Genomic DNA, 15692 nt, shown 5'->3' with positions numbered 1-15692 from the left:
TTTAATGCAAGCCTGCTGTAGGACTCCGTCTGACGATCTAATTGTCTGAATGATGACACAAAATATACTGATGAGTTTAATAAAGTTTACTGTATGTCACACAAAAGATGAAGCATCAGTTTTTCTTCAGAAAATCACTGTTAGAGCTGAGTAAACAGTATACGAAGTGCATAAGTAACTTACATAAATTTCTGTAGAGTTGAGGGAGGATTTTCTTTGAAAACAAAATGAATCCACCTCGTCTTCAGTGGCTGGCAGATTTCAAGAGTAAATAAAGAGAGCTATGTGAATGAATGCATTCAGCTACAACGCCTTCAACGCTTGGGAGATGCTTCGACGCTTCTCGTGAGTGCATTGCTGCAGCAATGGCTGATGTGTACAACTCGCAGTGAACTCGATCAGGGCGGGTCTAAGTTATAACGGCAGTGTCAGTCAACACTCGGGGGCGGGGCCTGTGGCTTTAGTGATGTCACTAAAGCCACATTCTGAAAACGGGTCGTTTGGAGAGACTGCTTTTGATTTATGGAGATTAAAAAAAAAGGAGTGAGTGGATTTTTATCACTGTAGGGTGGTTGTGTACACACACTGCCAACACACATTTATGTCCAAACACCATACAAAAGTGAATTTTGCATAATAGGTCCCCTTTAAGCAAATTAAATCAAAGAGATACAATTGGTTTAATGGTCCAGTGTGACCAGTGTTTCAAATCTTATAGAAAATTTTACCTTAGCTGATAATTTACCTTTAGCTTGGAAGGAAAAAAAAGAATTTTCGGTAACACTTTATAATAACTCCACGCTAATCATTAGTTAAGCATTAGTAAACAGTAAATTCATCATTTATAAATAATTAAAAGACATTAATAAGCAGTATATAAATATAGATATAAATGCTTTATTCTTGTTTTAAACACATATCTATGATGTGTTTAATAATTGTATTTTCATACTTTATTAATGATCAATTTATCATTTCTAAATGAAGTATAGCATTATTTACAAACCAGTTATTTAGGAGTTGTCAGTGGTTCATAAGATCACTTAGAAAGTGTAAGTAAATGATTAATAAACTATTTCAATGTACATTCATTGGATTAATTTGAGTAGTTATAAAGAATTTAGTAGTGGTCAGTTAACTATTTTTGTGAGCTCATCTAAATTGAGGACAAGTTATGCCTTGTAAAGCATTTATAAAGGAGATTTAAAGGCTCAGTTTAATATTTCTATGTTCTGTATCACTGTTGTGTTTGTTTCCTTTTTCTGTTTAGAAGATTACTGACTCTTTAAATCTCCTTTATAAATGCTTTACAAGGCATAACTAGTCCTCACTTTAGAAGAGCTCACAAAAATAGTTAACTGACCACTACTAACTGCTTTATAACTACCTGCATTTACTACATTTACTTACACTTAAGTGATCTTATGAATCACTGACAACTCCCAAATAACTGGTTTGTAAATAATGCTATACTTCATTTAGAAATTATAAATTGATAATTAATAAAGTATGAAAATACAATTATTAGACACATTATATATATGCTTCTAAATCAATAATAAAGCATTTATAGCTGTATTTATAAATTGCTTATTAATGTCTGCTTTATAAATGATGAATTAACTGTTTACTAATGCTTAACTAATGATTAATAGCGTGCAGTTATTATAAAGTGTTACCGAATTTTCTATCATGATCGAATCTCCTCAATTTCATTCCTGGCTTTAAGCCACCAAAATGAAAATAGGAGAAACAGCATTCTCACTGTTTTTTGACAGGTGGTGAGAGACTGGCAAGTTTATGATGTTTTAAGTGACACAATGACCTGCAGTATTTGCTGCAAATGCACAAACGTGAAAATATTTATGACCAATACTTTTTTTTTTATCTGTCTCCATTTACAGTATGTGTCCCTGTGTATATAAATTTGTGTATGTGCTTGTATTATGTGTGCTGTAGATAAGTTTGGGATGGACCGGCACCTGTATAATGGCGAGTGTTTGGATGCGTGTCCTCAGGCTCATTTCCACACAAAGTTGAAGGCATGTGAGCCTTGTCCTTCACACTGCAAACTCTGCTCCTCAGCCACACACTGCATCAGGTGTGACGACTCCTTCTACCTCAATGATGGTCTCTGTAATAAACCGGGGTGTGGTGAAGGTATGGCTTATTGTTCAGTTTTGTTAAAATGTATTTATTTATTTTTTTTGTTAGAACACACACAAAAAAAGAGAAATATCAAGCGTAGCATCAGTTCTGGCAGGACACGTTAGTCAAGCTCGCATCAGCTGACTCTCAGCTGATCCACATCTATCTATAGAACTTATGTAGCCCCGCCCCTTTTCAGTGCTGCGTTGTTGTCTTTTGACTTCCGGTCTGTATTTTCACAGCGATTTTGCGTGTTTATTAATGAATGGCTCGTTTGAAAATCTTCCCGGTCGACTGACATTTGTTAAGTCATCTGCTTTAAACATTACAGTCCTCATGATAACTTACGTTATCTTTACATAAAGTAAATCCTCTTCAAAAGCGAATTACTCCTGGACAACAATGCCATAGAAATATACAGAGCGACCGCAAAAACGGAAGATAAAAGACAATATTCTAAAGATGGTGGCGACGTCGTTTCTCTGGCGCATAAGGTCTATAGGAATACGATATCTATCACTGTATACATATATAAGCTCCTTCAGTATTATCAGCAGCTATCGCGTTTCTCAGGAGCTAATTACCCTAATTACCCAAATTTTTAATTATGTTACTTTACAATCTTGAATTAATGATATCTGCAATACATGCATGTTGGTTCTGTTCTGTTTACCTGCTCTTATCCATGATAGGCTGCATGGATGCAGGGAGTTCTTGCCCAAGAACAGAACCATACCGCCAATCCTAACTGTATACTAATTGTCAATCGTATTTGACGATAGTGGTCCTGACAGAATTAGCACAATGTCCAAGCTGCTCTTTTTTTATACAATGAAAATTACATTTTCATTTTGGGGTGAAATATTCCTTAAAATATTATTAGTGCTAGGCTTTGGGCTTATTTTTCACTTTCAGGACAGGCCTCAATCAATGCAGTTAATTAGTTTGTGTGTGTGTTTTAGGGGAGGTGGAAGACCCAGAATATGATGACTGCATGTCATGTGAAGAGGGATGTAATAAGTGTGTTCTCTGTAAGTTCGGCAGTTTTTTTTTTAGCATTTAGTAATCACTATGATATTATACAATGTAAACCCGAATGCTCACAATAATTGTTTGGTTTGACTAAAGCAAACTTAAATTAAACAAATTAGTTCAATCAAATTAACTTTTATGAGTATTTAGAACTTTCCTTTGATTTCACAAAACTGACACATTTTAAGCAAACTGAATTGTTTTATTGTTTTGAGTTTTGTGAACATGTTTCTTTTAAATTAGACAAACTTAAATTGAACTGGGCTTGGATTTCTGTTTCCCAGCACGCGAAAGGGGTAAATTCTAAAAGAGTAAATGCTAAAATTAAGTGTTGTATAATGTTTTTGTGCAAGATTAATGTTAAGTGAGAGATTTAGTGTGCACAGTTCTGCTATGCTAATTTATAATTTAGAAGAGTTTCTGTTATGTGTTTTTTTTTTTGCATAAGTGGAGCATAAGCTTGGGTTGAGAACAGATATGTTTACTGTTCTATATTGCCATACTCATTCAGCAATTGCTATGCCATGTTGATTCTATCAAAGCATTGTGTTACCAATTAGCAAGGTAGCATTTACTGAATTAGCTAATTAGCTTAATCAAATATTTCTAGTTAAGAGCAATTAAAATACATGAGTACAAAACAAAAATCTGCCAGTTCTGCTCACTGAAACTTTGCATTTCTTAACTTAAAATGATTTATGTAACTAATAACCTCAACTTTTTTGAGTTATGCCAACTTATTTGGGTTTACAGTGAGTGTTTTAGAATTTAGTAATCACTACGAAGTATTATATTAGTATGATCATTCTTGGGATTAGTTTTCTGTTGGAGCACATGGCTGACATTAGTGTTTGTTTGTCATGTGCTTTTCGGAATTTCAACATGTCTAAAGTAAAAAAGTACAAAAAAGTAGTTTTAGAACATAATTGACAGATGCAACAAATTGTTTTGACTTCACATTCCACCGTGAACTACAGTTGTCAACATTTGAAGTGGATCAAAAAAGACAAGAACGGGTATTGTTCAAAATTCATGTATAACTTTGACGAAAGGTTTTGATCCACTTCAAATGTTGACTACTGTATATTCAGTTGACCAGACAGATGTTTCTGAATAATTTACAGTTCCTTCTACACTTTGCAGATAATCCCAAACACTGTCTGTCCTGCATTGATGGATATTACAAGTAAGAAACATGATGTAACAGAACTATCTGCTGGCTTGTTTGTGTATGTTCTTGTGAAAGAAAGAATGGAAGGTTCTTTTACAGATGTGTGCTGCTCTGAAATGTGACTGAAATGCTCTGTGTGTGTTGCACAGGTTTGAGGAGGGCTGCTATAAGAACTGTCCTGCTAAGACATACACAGTGGAGGAGACCATGAGCTGTGTGTCCTGTGAGCATGACTGTGTCAGCTGTGATGAAGATGAGTGCCACTGGTGTGAAGCTGACCTCTTCCTGTCAGGTTAGGCTTAAAACGATTTGCATCGATGGTATACATTTTATCAGTTCATGCATTTCCTTGGAATCAAACGTCTTCAAGGTCAAATCAAAGGTTATTCACAAGTTTAATGTACCCTACAGATGGGAAGTGTGTGCAGGAATGTCCCGATGGTTTCTATGGTGATGAAGATTCTCAGGAGTGTGAGGAATGTCACTCAGACTGCAGTTTATGTAGTGGGCCGGAGGACAGTGACTGTGACAGCTGCATTGATGGACTGACAATTGATAATGGAGTTTGTGTGTCTGAACAGGATGTCTGCCCTGCACAGACGTACCTCACTGGTGAGAGCAACACTCCAGAGAGGAAAAATGTATTATTTAGAGACTTCTCGTTCATAACTCCAGAGTTTAATTTAATTTAGTCTCATGGCATAGTCCAGATAATTTGGTCTTGGAAGAATTTGATTTCATACAAGTTCATATTGAATTCCATCTATCTATCCATCCAATTTCCAAACCGCTTGTCCTATATAGGGTTGCAGTCATATTGGAATATTTCTTTTGGAATAAATCCACTGTCAAAAGGAAGACTTTGGTATATTTGAGCTCAGGCATTGAAACTTAAGGGCAGAGGTCTTGGAGACCAGTAAAAAAGAATGTTCTATTTAGTAGGAATATGGGTTGTATGTCTAGAAAAGATGTCTAGGAAAAATGTTTTTTAATAATGATATTAAAGAAATATCATTTGTGACCTATACTTCATTAGAAAACGTCTCGGTTACGTATGGTAACCCACGTTCCCTGAAAGAGGGAACGGAGATGTTCGTCGGAGGGATCCGACAGAAATGGGATCTTCGCAGAGAGACCAATCTACTAGAGAAACTAAACGAGCCAATGCATATTGGCATGCGATAATTGCGCCAGCTGCTTCTATCACGCAGTGCGGGCATATAATGAGCAGAAGGTGCAAGGCACCCTTGGTTTTCGTTGAGGAGCTTAGCCAGGGACCCAGCCGTCTGCAGCGATGGTACAACAACATGGCGATGGGACGAATGTTGTGTATGACGAGACGTTCCCTTTCATGTCGGTCACTCCAATGTTCGTCTGAGGGATCCGACAGAAATGGGATCCCTACCAACACGCCATGTTGTGTTGTTGGCCCTTTCAGTGCCCTGCATAAGCCTCACTTCTTTCCCTTTATTAGGGACAGAAGCTTATGCAGGGAGACCTGGCCACTGATGCTCCGCAAGACCCACTCAGTGAGCACATTGGATAACACTGGGAAAGCATGCCCTTCCTAGGGGAAGGAGAACGCTGCGGAAGCCACGACCTGCCTGGAGGGAGGTAACGTGGAGAATACATACCTGCATACTGTATGGACTAGCCTAGCAGGGTAGTGCAACACATGGAAGTCTCTGGGGTGGTTCCAACCTAATCCTAGGGGGGGAAGCGCACTGGCAGAGAAAGACACTGGATAGCCGACAGGGTAGCCATACCATTTACACATATGGGGTCGCTGCAGGGACCACTACATATGGACACCCAGCCTAGCACAGGTTCCTCAATGCATACGAGTGTTAGGCCTGGTGTCAGACGCTCCGCAACGTCTGACTGCCGTAGGGGTGACGGAGGAACTCAACTGGGTTAGTCATCTCTGGGGAACACACTGGAGCAAATAGACGCACGTATCTGGCCGACCAGGCGAGAATGGCTTAGCAAGCCGACACTTGAGCGGGTTCCTCGCACTACTGGCCACTTGGGGCGAGTATACGGGAGGATACCGGCTCTACACGAAGGCTATAAAATCTAGCAAACGTGTTGGGTGTCGCCCAGCCCGCAGCTCTACATATATCTGTCAGCGAGGTGCCTTGAGCCAACGCACAGGAGGAAGCAACACTTCTAGTTGAGTGCGCTCGCAACCCGAATGGGCAAGGCACGTCTTGGGATTGATACGCCAAGACAATAGCATCCACTATCCAGTGGGCTAACCTCTGGCTGGAGACAGCCTATCCCTTCTGCTGGCCTCCGTAACAGACGAAGAGCTGGTCCGAGGTCCTAAAGCTTTTCGTTCTGTCCATGCAACAGGGGGAAATAGTGTAATCCGCTGAGGCACTCAACCGAACCGCCATGCTCAGAGCTGTGAAAACAGCAGATTTTTTTTCTGAGGTGTTCCTGCTGTAGCGCGACACGCAACACGCAACGCAACACGTGACACGCAACACGAAGGTGAGGGCTTCTTCCAAAAAGAACACTCGAAATGTTGTCACTTCTTTAGAACTAAGACTGGAACAGAACATGAATCAGCTCGGTTCTGAAGTGAAATGCAGGGATGCGTTGCACCTGCTGCTCATTATATACCCGTACTGCGTGATAGAAGCAGCTGGCGCAATTATCGCATGTTGTTTAGGCTCATTTAGTTTCTCTCGAAGTAGATTGGTCTCTCTGCAAAGATCCCGTTTCTGTCGGATCGCTCTGACGAACGTTGGAGTGACCGACATGAAAGGGAACAAAAGATACAATGGGACACTGCCCTCAAAGGGTATCTTTGCACCTTGTTTACCGTAAAAGATTTATAGTAGTACCTTTACTGCATATTACCACTCTAAGGTAATAAAATACACATTTTAAGGGTTGATAAGGTACAAAGTTGACATTTTAAGGGTACTGCCCAAGTGATAAGCTGTTGTACCCCTAAAGGTACAGTTTTTGCTAAACTTTTCTGACTTTGTTAAACTCGTTCTTGATTTTACATTATTGGTTTATTGGATCAATGTAGGCTATTGGTTGGAAGTTGGTTAAGTTGGTTTAGAATTAGAGAATAAAATCTTATTTGTAAAACATAACAACCCTTGTGAAAAAAAGTACACTTTAGCATACTTTTAGAATAATACATTTAATTGTATATTACATGCCATTAGTTGAACTTGAGAGTGATTTTGACCCACTTAAATAAGACTTAAGTATATTTATATGTAATTTAATTTTCATTTATTTTGTCTTTGAAATATAAAGTGTACAGTCAAATGTACTGACAAGCATATACTTTCATGTAATTTCTAGTTAAACTTGTAAATCATGTGTTTTAAATATATTTGTAAGTAGACATTTGTTATGATTAAGTTGCAATTTAGTACATTTAAAATATATTACCTTTAATTGTAGTATCAAATAACACCCTATAGTTCAAATTATAATCAAATGCTTTATATGTGCTTTAGTATGTTTGTCAACACCTTCTTTAAAGCATGGCAAAAGTTTATTGAAAAAATTTGAATGTATTTTTTGAATGTAGTAATTTTTAATTTGACATATTTAAAAGTGTACTTATGTGTGTAAAGAAACATAAAGGTCATAAACGTGTTCTCTCTTAAAGTACACTTAAGTGGTCTTTATTCAATTCACATTTTTATGTGCAAGTACAGTTTTTTTAACTTAAAGTACACTATGCACATTTAAAACAATTAAGCACATTTCTTTTTCACAAGGGACGGTTCAGTTTTTCAATTTCTGCTGGTTATAACTGCTCTCATCTTTCAGATGATGGGGAATGTGAGGCCTGTCACTTTTCATGCGAATCCTGTTCGGGGAGAATGAAGACTCAATGCAACACATGTGTTAAAGGTACAACATGTGCAACTCAATGAAAAATATGATGGATGGAATAATCTTTGGTTGGATGCATGAAGGCTTGGGTGAATGTGAATAGACGTTATGTATGTGTGTTCCAGATCGATATATGACTGCAGATCAGATGTGTGTGACACGATGCCCGACGGGCAGATTTGGCAGCAAGGAAAGTGGGAACTGCGAGAATTGCCGACAAGGTTGTGCCCAGTGCCAGGACGAGCAGCTCTGCACACGCTGCCAGTCAGCACGTAAAAGCCTTCTTTATTTGCAGGCTGGCCAATGTGTGCGCAAGTGCACTAGGTTAGAACCATTTACAGACACTTACAGAATGTAATGCAGATGTGAAAAGAATACCTGAAAACCATATAAGTAAAGTATACAATTATTGTACTTAAGTATTGTATTCGTACTGAATGTAGGCTCAAAGTCCTCAACAGCCAAGAGACATGCCAATGAAAAACAAGGGTTTCACTTTATTTTGATGGTCCCTTTAACACATTCTGTTGACTATAAATAATGTTGCAGCTACATATCTACTAACCCTCATTAGAGTGTTAGTAGAGTATCAGTAGACTGTTAGAATAAGTTGACATGTAGTTGCAAAGTTACTTGTTGTCAGTAGAATGTCTGTTGGAGGACCATCACAATAAAGAGTTTGCAGATATTATAGTCTACTAATACTGTAATTAGTTGACATGTAGTTACTTATAGTTAACAGAATGTTCAAAAGGGACCATCAAAATAAAGTGTTACCAAAATTGCAATAAATCGAGTTTGTGTAACACATTAGTGTTACATCAAATTAATTACATTATTTACAACAATTAATTAAAGTCTCCCTGTAGTCAATAATTTTTTATTCTTTGATCACCAAAATTACATATTTAAAAATTTTTCCTTGTAAAAAAAATTATTCATGCCTTAAAATAGTTTGAATGTAAATTTACACCCTTGCCTCATATAGTATACGCGGTTCTATGCATATGCAAATTACCCCCACCTCTACTCACTCACACCAGCTCAGAGATCCACTCGTTGACGATCACACATTGACCTGATTGGTTTCAAGGTAGTTTGTGACATCGAGACTGTCTTTGGTTCACTGCAGTTTTAAAGAGAAAATACTCAGCAATGGTGTTGACTTACACATTTGCACATGGATTGTCTTAAAGCACATTAAAAACACCACATAGACATATAAACAACATTGAAGGCTTGATTTTCACCACAAGGGTACTTTAAAACTTTAAAACAAATTTACTTTTATATAAGAATGTCACATTTCCAATTTTTGATAGTTGTTGACAGACTGCTGTTACGGTATGTAGTAGGCTAGCCTAGCTATATTGTATTTTTATTTATTTTTATCAAATGATGTGTGTGCATGTCTGTAATTATGTGTTTAGAGGCTACCCTGTGGGTCAGGTGTGTAAGAGCTGTGCATCTGGTTGTACGTCCTGTGAGAAGAATGCAACACATTGTCTGAGCTGTGAGGAGAAGCTGCTGCTACACAAACATGAGTGTGTGGCGAGCTGTCCGTCTGGACACACGGTGAGGAACGGGGAGTGTGTGCAGTGTCCAGAGAGCTGTGTTATTTGCTCTGAGGACAGCTGTACAGGTAAGATTGAAATTTTTCACAGATGTTGCATGTTTTCGTGAACTAATCCTAAAATTATAGTAACAAATATGTGTTATTGATGTGCCAACAGTCTTCTACACTTCAACAACTTCTAAAGGGTGCAAATTAATTTATCACCTATAGTACATATATTATTATTTACTTGTAAATAATAATATTGTACACTTTATTTCTGAGAATGTAGTAGCTTTCTTCTCAGTAGCATTAATACCACAGACAGTGTTTTTGCTTATATTTCATAGTTGTTAAGCTTGGATGATAATAGACTACTGCAGTAATTACATATTTTTGAAAGCCAATCCAGAAGTTAGCATCACCCTGGTTCCTTTGACAAAAACGCAATAGGATTTTTATATTGGATTTTGGAATTTATTCTTTTTTGTTGTTGTTTGTTTGTTTGTTTGTTCTTTTTGTGCAAAATAAGCTATGTGACCAACAAAAGATTATAATTCTTACACATTTTGTTCATCATGATAAACAAACTTTTATTAATTTTAAAGCCTAATATACAATCAGCAGAAGTAAAAACCTAAATGTCACCGTCACTAAGCTTTTGACAAAACGTTCAGACTTTATTTAAAAAAAGAACATTTCCTTGAAAGTCTGAGTTAGAATAGTTTGCAAGAGTCTGGTTATAAACACAATGATACTGTAAAAGCCGACTAGTGAGTAGATGAGACCATATGACAGCTTAAAATGTAATTTTATTTAATACAAAAATATATACAAGACAAACTAAAATATTTTTTCAATAAAATACAATTATTCACTTTTTCATATAGCCCATAAACATTTTTTAATAATAAACTAATATTAGAGTTTGATGTACACACTGCAAAACACAGCTATACAGCATAGTTCAGAACAATGTGGGCAAACGGATGCTCAAAAAAAACATCCAAATAGCCTATTCAGAAAAACACAGAGTTAAACCCCTCCCCTCCCTCCACACACAGCTCTCTCAGAACAGGAGACAAATATATGAGCCAGAATGCTTTACATTTCTTGAAATAATAATTTCTTAACATTGACTCTCAGTCTTTATTCACCTGTTTCTCATGGTTTCTCAATAAAATGAATAAAAGTAACTAATGCGAATTTACGGTTAATGTCATATAATAGCGTAGTTCTAATAGCGGGGCGGGTGGCACAGTGTCTCAGTGGGTAGCACTGTCACCTCACAGTTAGGAGGTCCCTGGTTTGAGTCCTGGTTGAGCCAAGAGGTCCCCTATCAAAAAGCATGCAGTATAGGTGAATTGGAGACGCTAAATTGCCTGTAGGTGTGTGAATCCCAAAGACCTAGCGACCTACCCCGAAAAATTCATGGACAGTCTCTCGCTTATGGCGAGATAGTAAGAGATGGCCCATAGAATCAGTCGGATATGACTAAAAATGTTAAATGAATGAGTAGTGGAGCACATTTTAACCTCTGCCACCTGCGCAACCAGATTTAAACCTGGCTATATAGTGCCTTCTGCTTGTTAGCAAAGCATTATCTGAAATTCTAAATAACAGATTAAAATAATTGTAGATTTGTGTCCTTTTAAATAAACACTAAAAACTGAGATGAAAAATTCACTTAAGTAAAAAATGTACTTTTGCTATGGTTAAAAAAAATATTCAGCGATATTTTCCCAAGATTTTTTCATTTTGGCACAATTTTTGTCTCTATATATAGTGTTGATATGGCGACTAGTAAATGCACTTGTCAAGTTTCAAGTTTGGAAATGTTTATACCGTTACAAGTAGCCCTGTTCACCCCTATACAGTATCTCACTTTATCTTTTATTTTTCTGTCCTCTAACTCTAGAGTGTAAGGAAGACTTCTTCCTGCATCAGGGTCAGTGTATAGTGGTGTGTCCTGATGGATTTTTCGAGGACATGGATCAAGGCGTTTGTAAACGTTGCCACACGGATTGTTTGTTATGTGATGGACCTGAATCGACCAACTGTGATGCATGTTTTGAACGTGACAGCACACTGCACAACGGAGCATGTCTTGCCCCCTGTCCCTCACATACTTACAGAGAAAGCAGGTCCAAAGAGTGCATGGGTGAGACTACATTACTTTCCTTACTGTTGGAACACTGTAAAAAATGAATGTAATATAAACCATAAAAGACTAAATATATACGGTAAAAACCTCTTAATTGGTTACCAGTAAGTTCCTGTACCAAATGCGGTGGAAAAACTGTAATATAGCTACTGGGACATTTCATGTACTTTTACAGTGAAGAATGAACAAGAAGGGTGGCTGACTGCACACTGATCCACTCAAGACTGGAAAAGTCTACAAAAACATTTTTTATTTTATACATTTTCAGATATGTTTCAGATATACAGCTTCAAAGGATGATGCAGCATTACAGACACAGCAAATATAAAAAATAAAATAAAAAAATAAAAAGTTGTAATAATAATTATTATTTTACAAAAAACAAGATGTATATCTGAAACATTCTGCTACTGTATATGTGTGCAAGATGGAACTTGCTTGGAATTCTACTTGTGATAATTGAGGTTTATCTGAGACAATTGTATTCAGCTGATTGTCCTTAATTGCTGTCCTGCTTAAAAAGGGTGAATGTTGTTTGCTAAGTGAGCACTGAAGATAGCAATATGCTGAAAAGTTTGCTTGCTGGTGTCTATTTGTTTTTAACTCACATGCACTTTGCACTTTTTGCACGATGCAATTTATAAAATAAAAAATGTTTTTGTAGACTTTTCCAGTCTTGAGTGGATCAGTGTGCGGTCAGCCACCCTTCTTGTTCATTCTTCAATATACCATTGGCTCTACGCACCTGTAGTACAAGGACCTGCAGTACAAGGACTTTTTCCCTGTTTGGAGCGCTACATTTTTTTTAGTTTTATATGTACTTTTACAGTAAAATATATTTTTTACTGTAAATCTTAGTTAAATCCATAAAATCTAAAATTTTGCTATAGATATTACAGAAAATTCACAAAATAAATAGCACTTTCAACTAATATGTTTAAAATGATGGTAACACTTTACAATAAGGTTTCATTTGTTAACATTAGTTAAAAGTATTAACTAACATTGAGCAATACATTTGTTACAGTATTTATTCATCTTTGTTAAAATTGGTTAATAAAAAATTGTTCATTGTTTGTTCAAGTAAGTTCACAGTGCATTAACTTATGTTAACAAATACAACTTTTGATTTTATTAATGTATTAGTAAATATTGAAATTAACATTATCTAAGATTAATAAATGCTGTAGAAGTATTGTTCTTTCTTAGTCCATGTTAACAAATGAAAACTTATTGTGAAGTGTTACCAAAATGGGAACCACAAACAATTCAATTGAATTAAAATTAAATTACAATTAAGTTGATTGTTCTATAAATGATGACATTTTTAATGACCATAACTAGGTCACATGATGTTGATGAAAGGTCTTTGTCTCTGTTCTGTAGCCTGTGATAGTTCCTGTCTAACCTGTTCTGGTCCTCACGACACATCCTGCACTAGCTGCCCTGAGGGCCTGACGATGGATGCCCACGGGCGCTGCGCCACACCCACCACCTGCCCCTCACACCACTACAGCAACCAGGATGGAGAATGTCACTTGTGTCACAAATATTGCCATGAGTGCTCCGGCCCACATCAGGACAGTTGCCTCAGCTGCAACCAGAACCATTATCTACTCAGTGAGTTCATGCAATTGAGGCTTGACATGGTACTCTCTTGATTTGCAAGTGGATTCGCAAAGACTTCAGTGCAAAGAAATCGGAGAAATGGAGAAAGTTGTATCAGAGGGGCAATGAGTAGTCCCTTATATTTGAAATCAAATGCATTTTCTAGATCTTCTGGGTCAGTTTCATTCTTGAGACAGCCATTAAAGGGATAGTTCACCCAAAAATTTAAATGTTGTCATCATGTACTCACCCTCAAGTTGTTCCAAACCTTCTGCTGAACACAAAAGAATATATTTAGAAGAATATGGGTAACCAACCAGTCGATGGAAATAATACTATGGAAATCAATGGAGCCCATTGCATTTGATTGCTTTTTTTTTTTTTTTTAATTAGATAATATAAGTTGTTCAAAAACATTCCGTAATACAGTTTTAATGTCAGCAGTCCGTGGAAAAATAGACATCTGCAGACAAACTTCTGGGGCCCTATTTTAACAATCTAAGCACTTGATCTAAAGCGCAAGTTCACTTAGGGCGTGTCCGAATACACTTTTGCTAATTTAACGACGGTAAAAATGGTCGGCGCACCCGCCGCATGGCCTGAAAGGGTTGTCCCTATTCTCTTAATGAGTAATGGGTGTGTTTTAGGCGTAACATGAAATAAACCAATCAGAGTCTCATCTCCCATTCCCTTTAAATAACAAAAAAAAAGGTTTCTTTCAATTTCAGTTGCCTCAAAATAGCAACTTGCCAACAATGCGCCTGAACACACCTCGTTTTCAGACCAGCAGCACATGGGCGCACAAATGGGCGCAAATGCATTTGCTATTTAAACAACGTGGTTCAGGACATGAAAATGATAACTGCATCAGGCTGAAACTAGCATTGCGCCAGGTGTATCCTCCTGGGACCCAGAAATAGAATCTGCTGTAGTGGACATTATTTTTTAGTGAATTTCTCTGACATCATACATGTCACATGTCACAACCTGGGTGTCCTGTAAAGAGCACAATCAGGGCTTTACAGAGATACCAAATGTTTGGAGGTCTCACCATGAAAACAACTTCTCCTTGGTCTTTTAAAATGTCTGACATTTATTTAGTGATCAAATGTAGCACATGTATATACAGTGCTATGCATAAGTTTAGGCAACCATGCTAAAGTTGACTAAAAAGAGGAATAAAAAATCATATTTTGCAAATTTAACTTAATGCCTTATTTTAAAAAATTAGGAAAAATCCAACCTTTAAGGACACCAATTTTCTTTGTGAATGAATAATGTATCGTAAATAAATAAATGTTCTTCCTTAAAAAACAGGGTGCATAAGTTTGGGCACCACTATGTTAAATTCCCATAGAGGCAGGCAGATTTTTATTTTTAAGTATTTAAAAAAAAAATTTTTTAGGATACTATGCATCCTGATAAAGTTCCCTTGGCCTTTGGAATTAAAATAGCCCCACATCATCACATAGCATTCACCATACCTAGAGATTGGCATGGTTTTATTTCAGTTAGCCTAAAAGCTAGTTTGATTTGCATTGCTCTTATGGGGTTTCAAATCAAAAAATGACTTTCTGTTACAGAACAGGGCATTGATTTCATACATGTCCACTGTAGAGGACATCAGGACTTAAATCATGTTTATCAGGCATTTTGTGAGACACAACAAGTGAATATGGAAATAAATTATACATCAATATTCCTGTGAAATATTAGATATTATTATTAAAATGTTGCTAATTATTACTCCAATTATTACACTTCTTTTTTTTATTAAATGTTGCTCCAAGAACACATTAATGTGCAAATTAGATACAGTGTATAGATACATTGCATTGAATGGGAATATTAATTTCTGGCCATTTTACTCACATATTGCATAAAGTAAAATGGTGTATCAATTCATTCCGTTATATCTTTCATAACATAGTTGAGAATTATCTTTATACAAATTCTGGTTAAAAAAAATCCTGAAACCCCAAAATGTATTGATGATTGAAAAAAAAAAAAATTCATGTCATTTTATTTTTTTTTAACTACTGAGTCCTGGTGTCCACTACAGAGAACATAGCATAACATATGAATAAAATATCATTTTTCAAAAATGTTTTTTTTTACCATTTGTTTCTTATGCTTTAAAC

At 36.6% G+C, this 15692-nt stretch overlaps 1 protein-coding gene across 1 annotated transcript in view; it reads left to right on the top strand.

Annotated features, from left to right (window-relative positions):
- Positions 1-15692, top strand: part of pcsk5a (proprotein convertase subtilisin/kexin type 5a) — a 39476-nt gene that overhangs the window by 19791 nt on the left and 3993 nt on the right. The window contains exons 23-32 of the mRNA XM_079872658.1: positions 1960-2160; positions 3111-3179; positions 4324-4366; positions 4501-4643; positions 4763-4963; positions 8159-8242; positions 8350-8548; positions 9655-9866; positions 11698-11940; positions 13330-13563. Coding sequence (XP_079728784.1) covers positions 1960-2160; positions 3111-3179; positions 4324-4366; positions 4501-4643; positions 4763-4963; positions 8159-8242; positions 8350-8548; positions 9655-9866; positions 11698-11940; positions 13330-13563 — 1629 coding nt within the window. The remainder of the gene's footprint in view (positions 1-1959; positions 2161-3110; positions 3180-4323; positions 4367-4500; positions 4644-4762; positions 4964-8158; positions 8243-8349; positions 8549-9654; positions 9867-11697; positions 11941-13329; positions 13564-15692) is intronic.

This window comes from Squalius cephalus (genome assembly GCF_949319135.1).
Source record: "Squalius cephalus genome assembly, chromosome: 5".
Classification (NCBI taxonomy): Eukaryota; Metazoa; Chordata; class Actinopteri; order Cypriniformes; family Leuciscidae; genus Squalius; species Squalius cephalus.
This window is presented reverse-complemented; position numbering and strand designations above follow the sequence as displayed.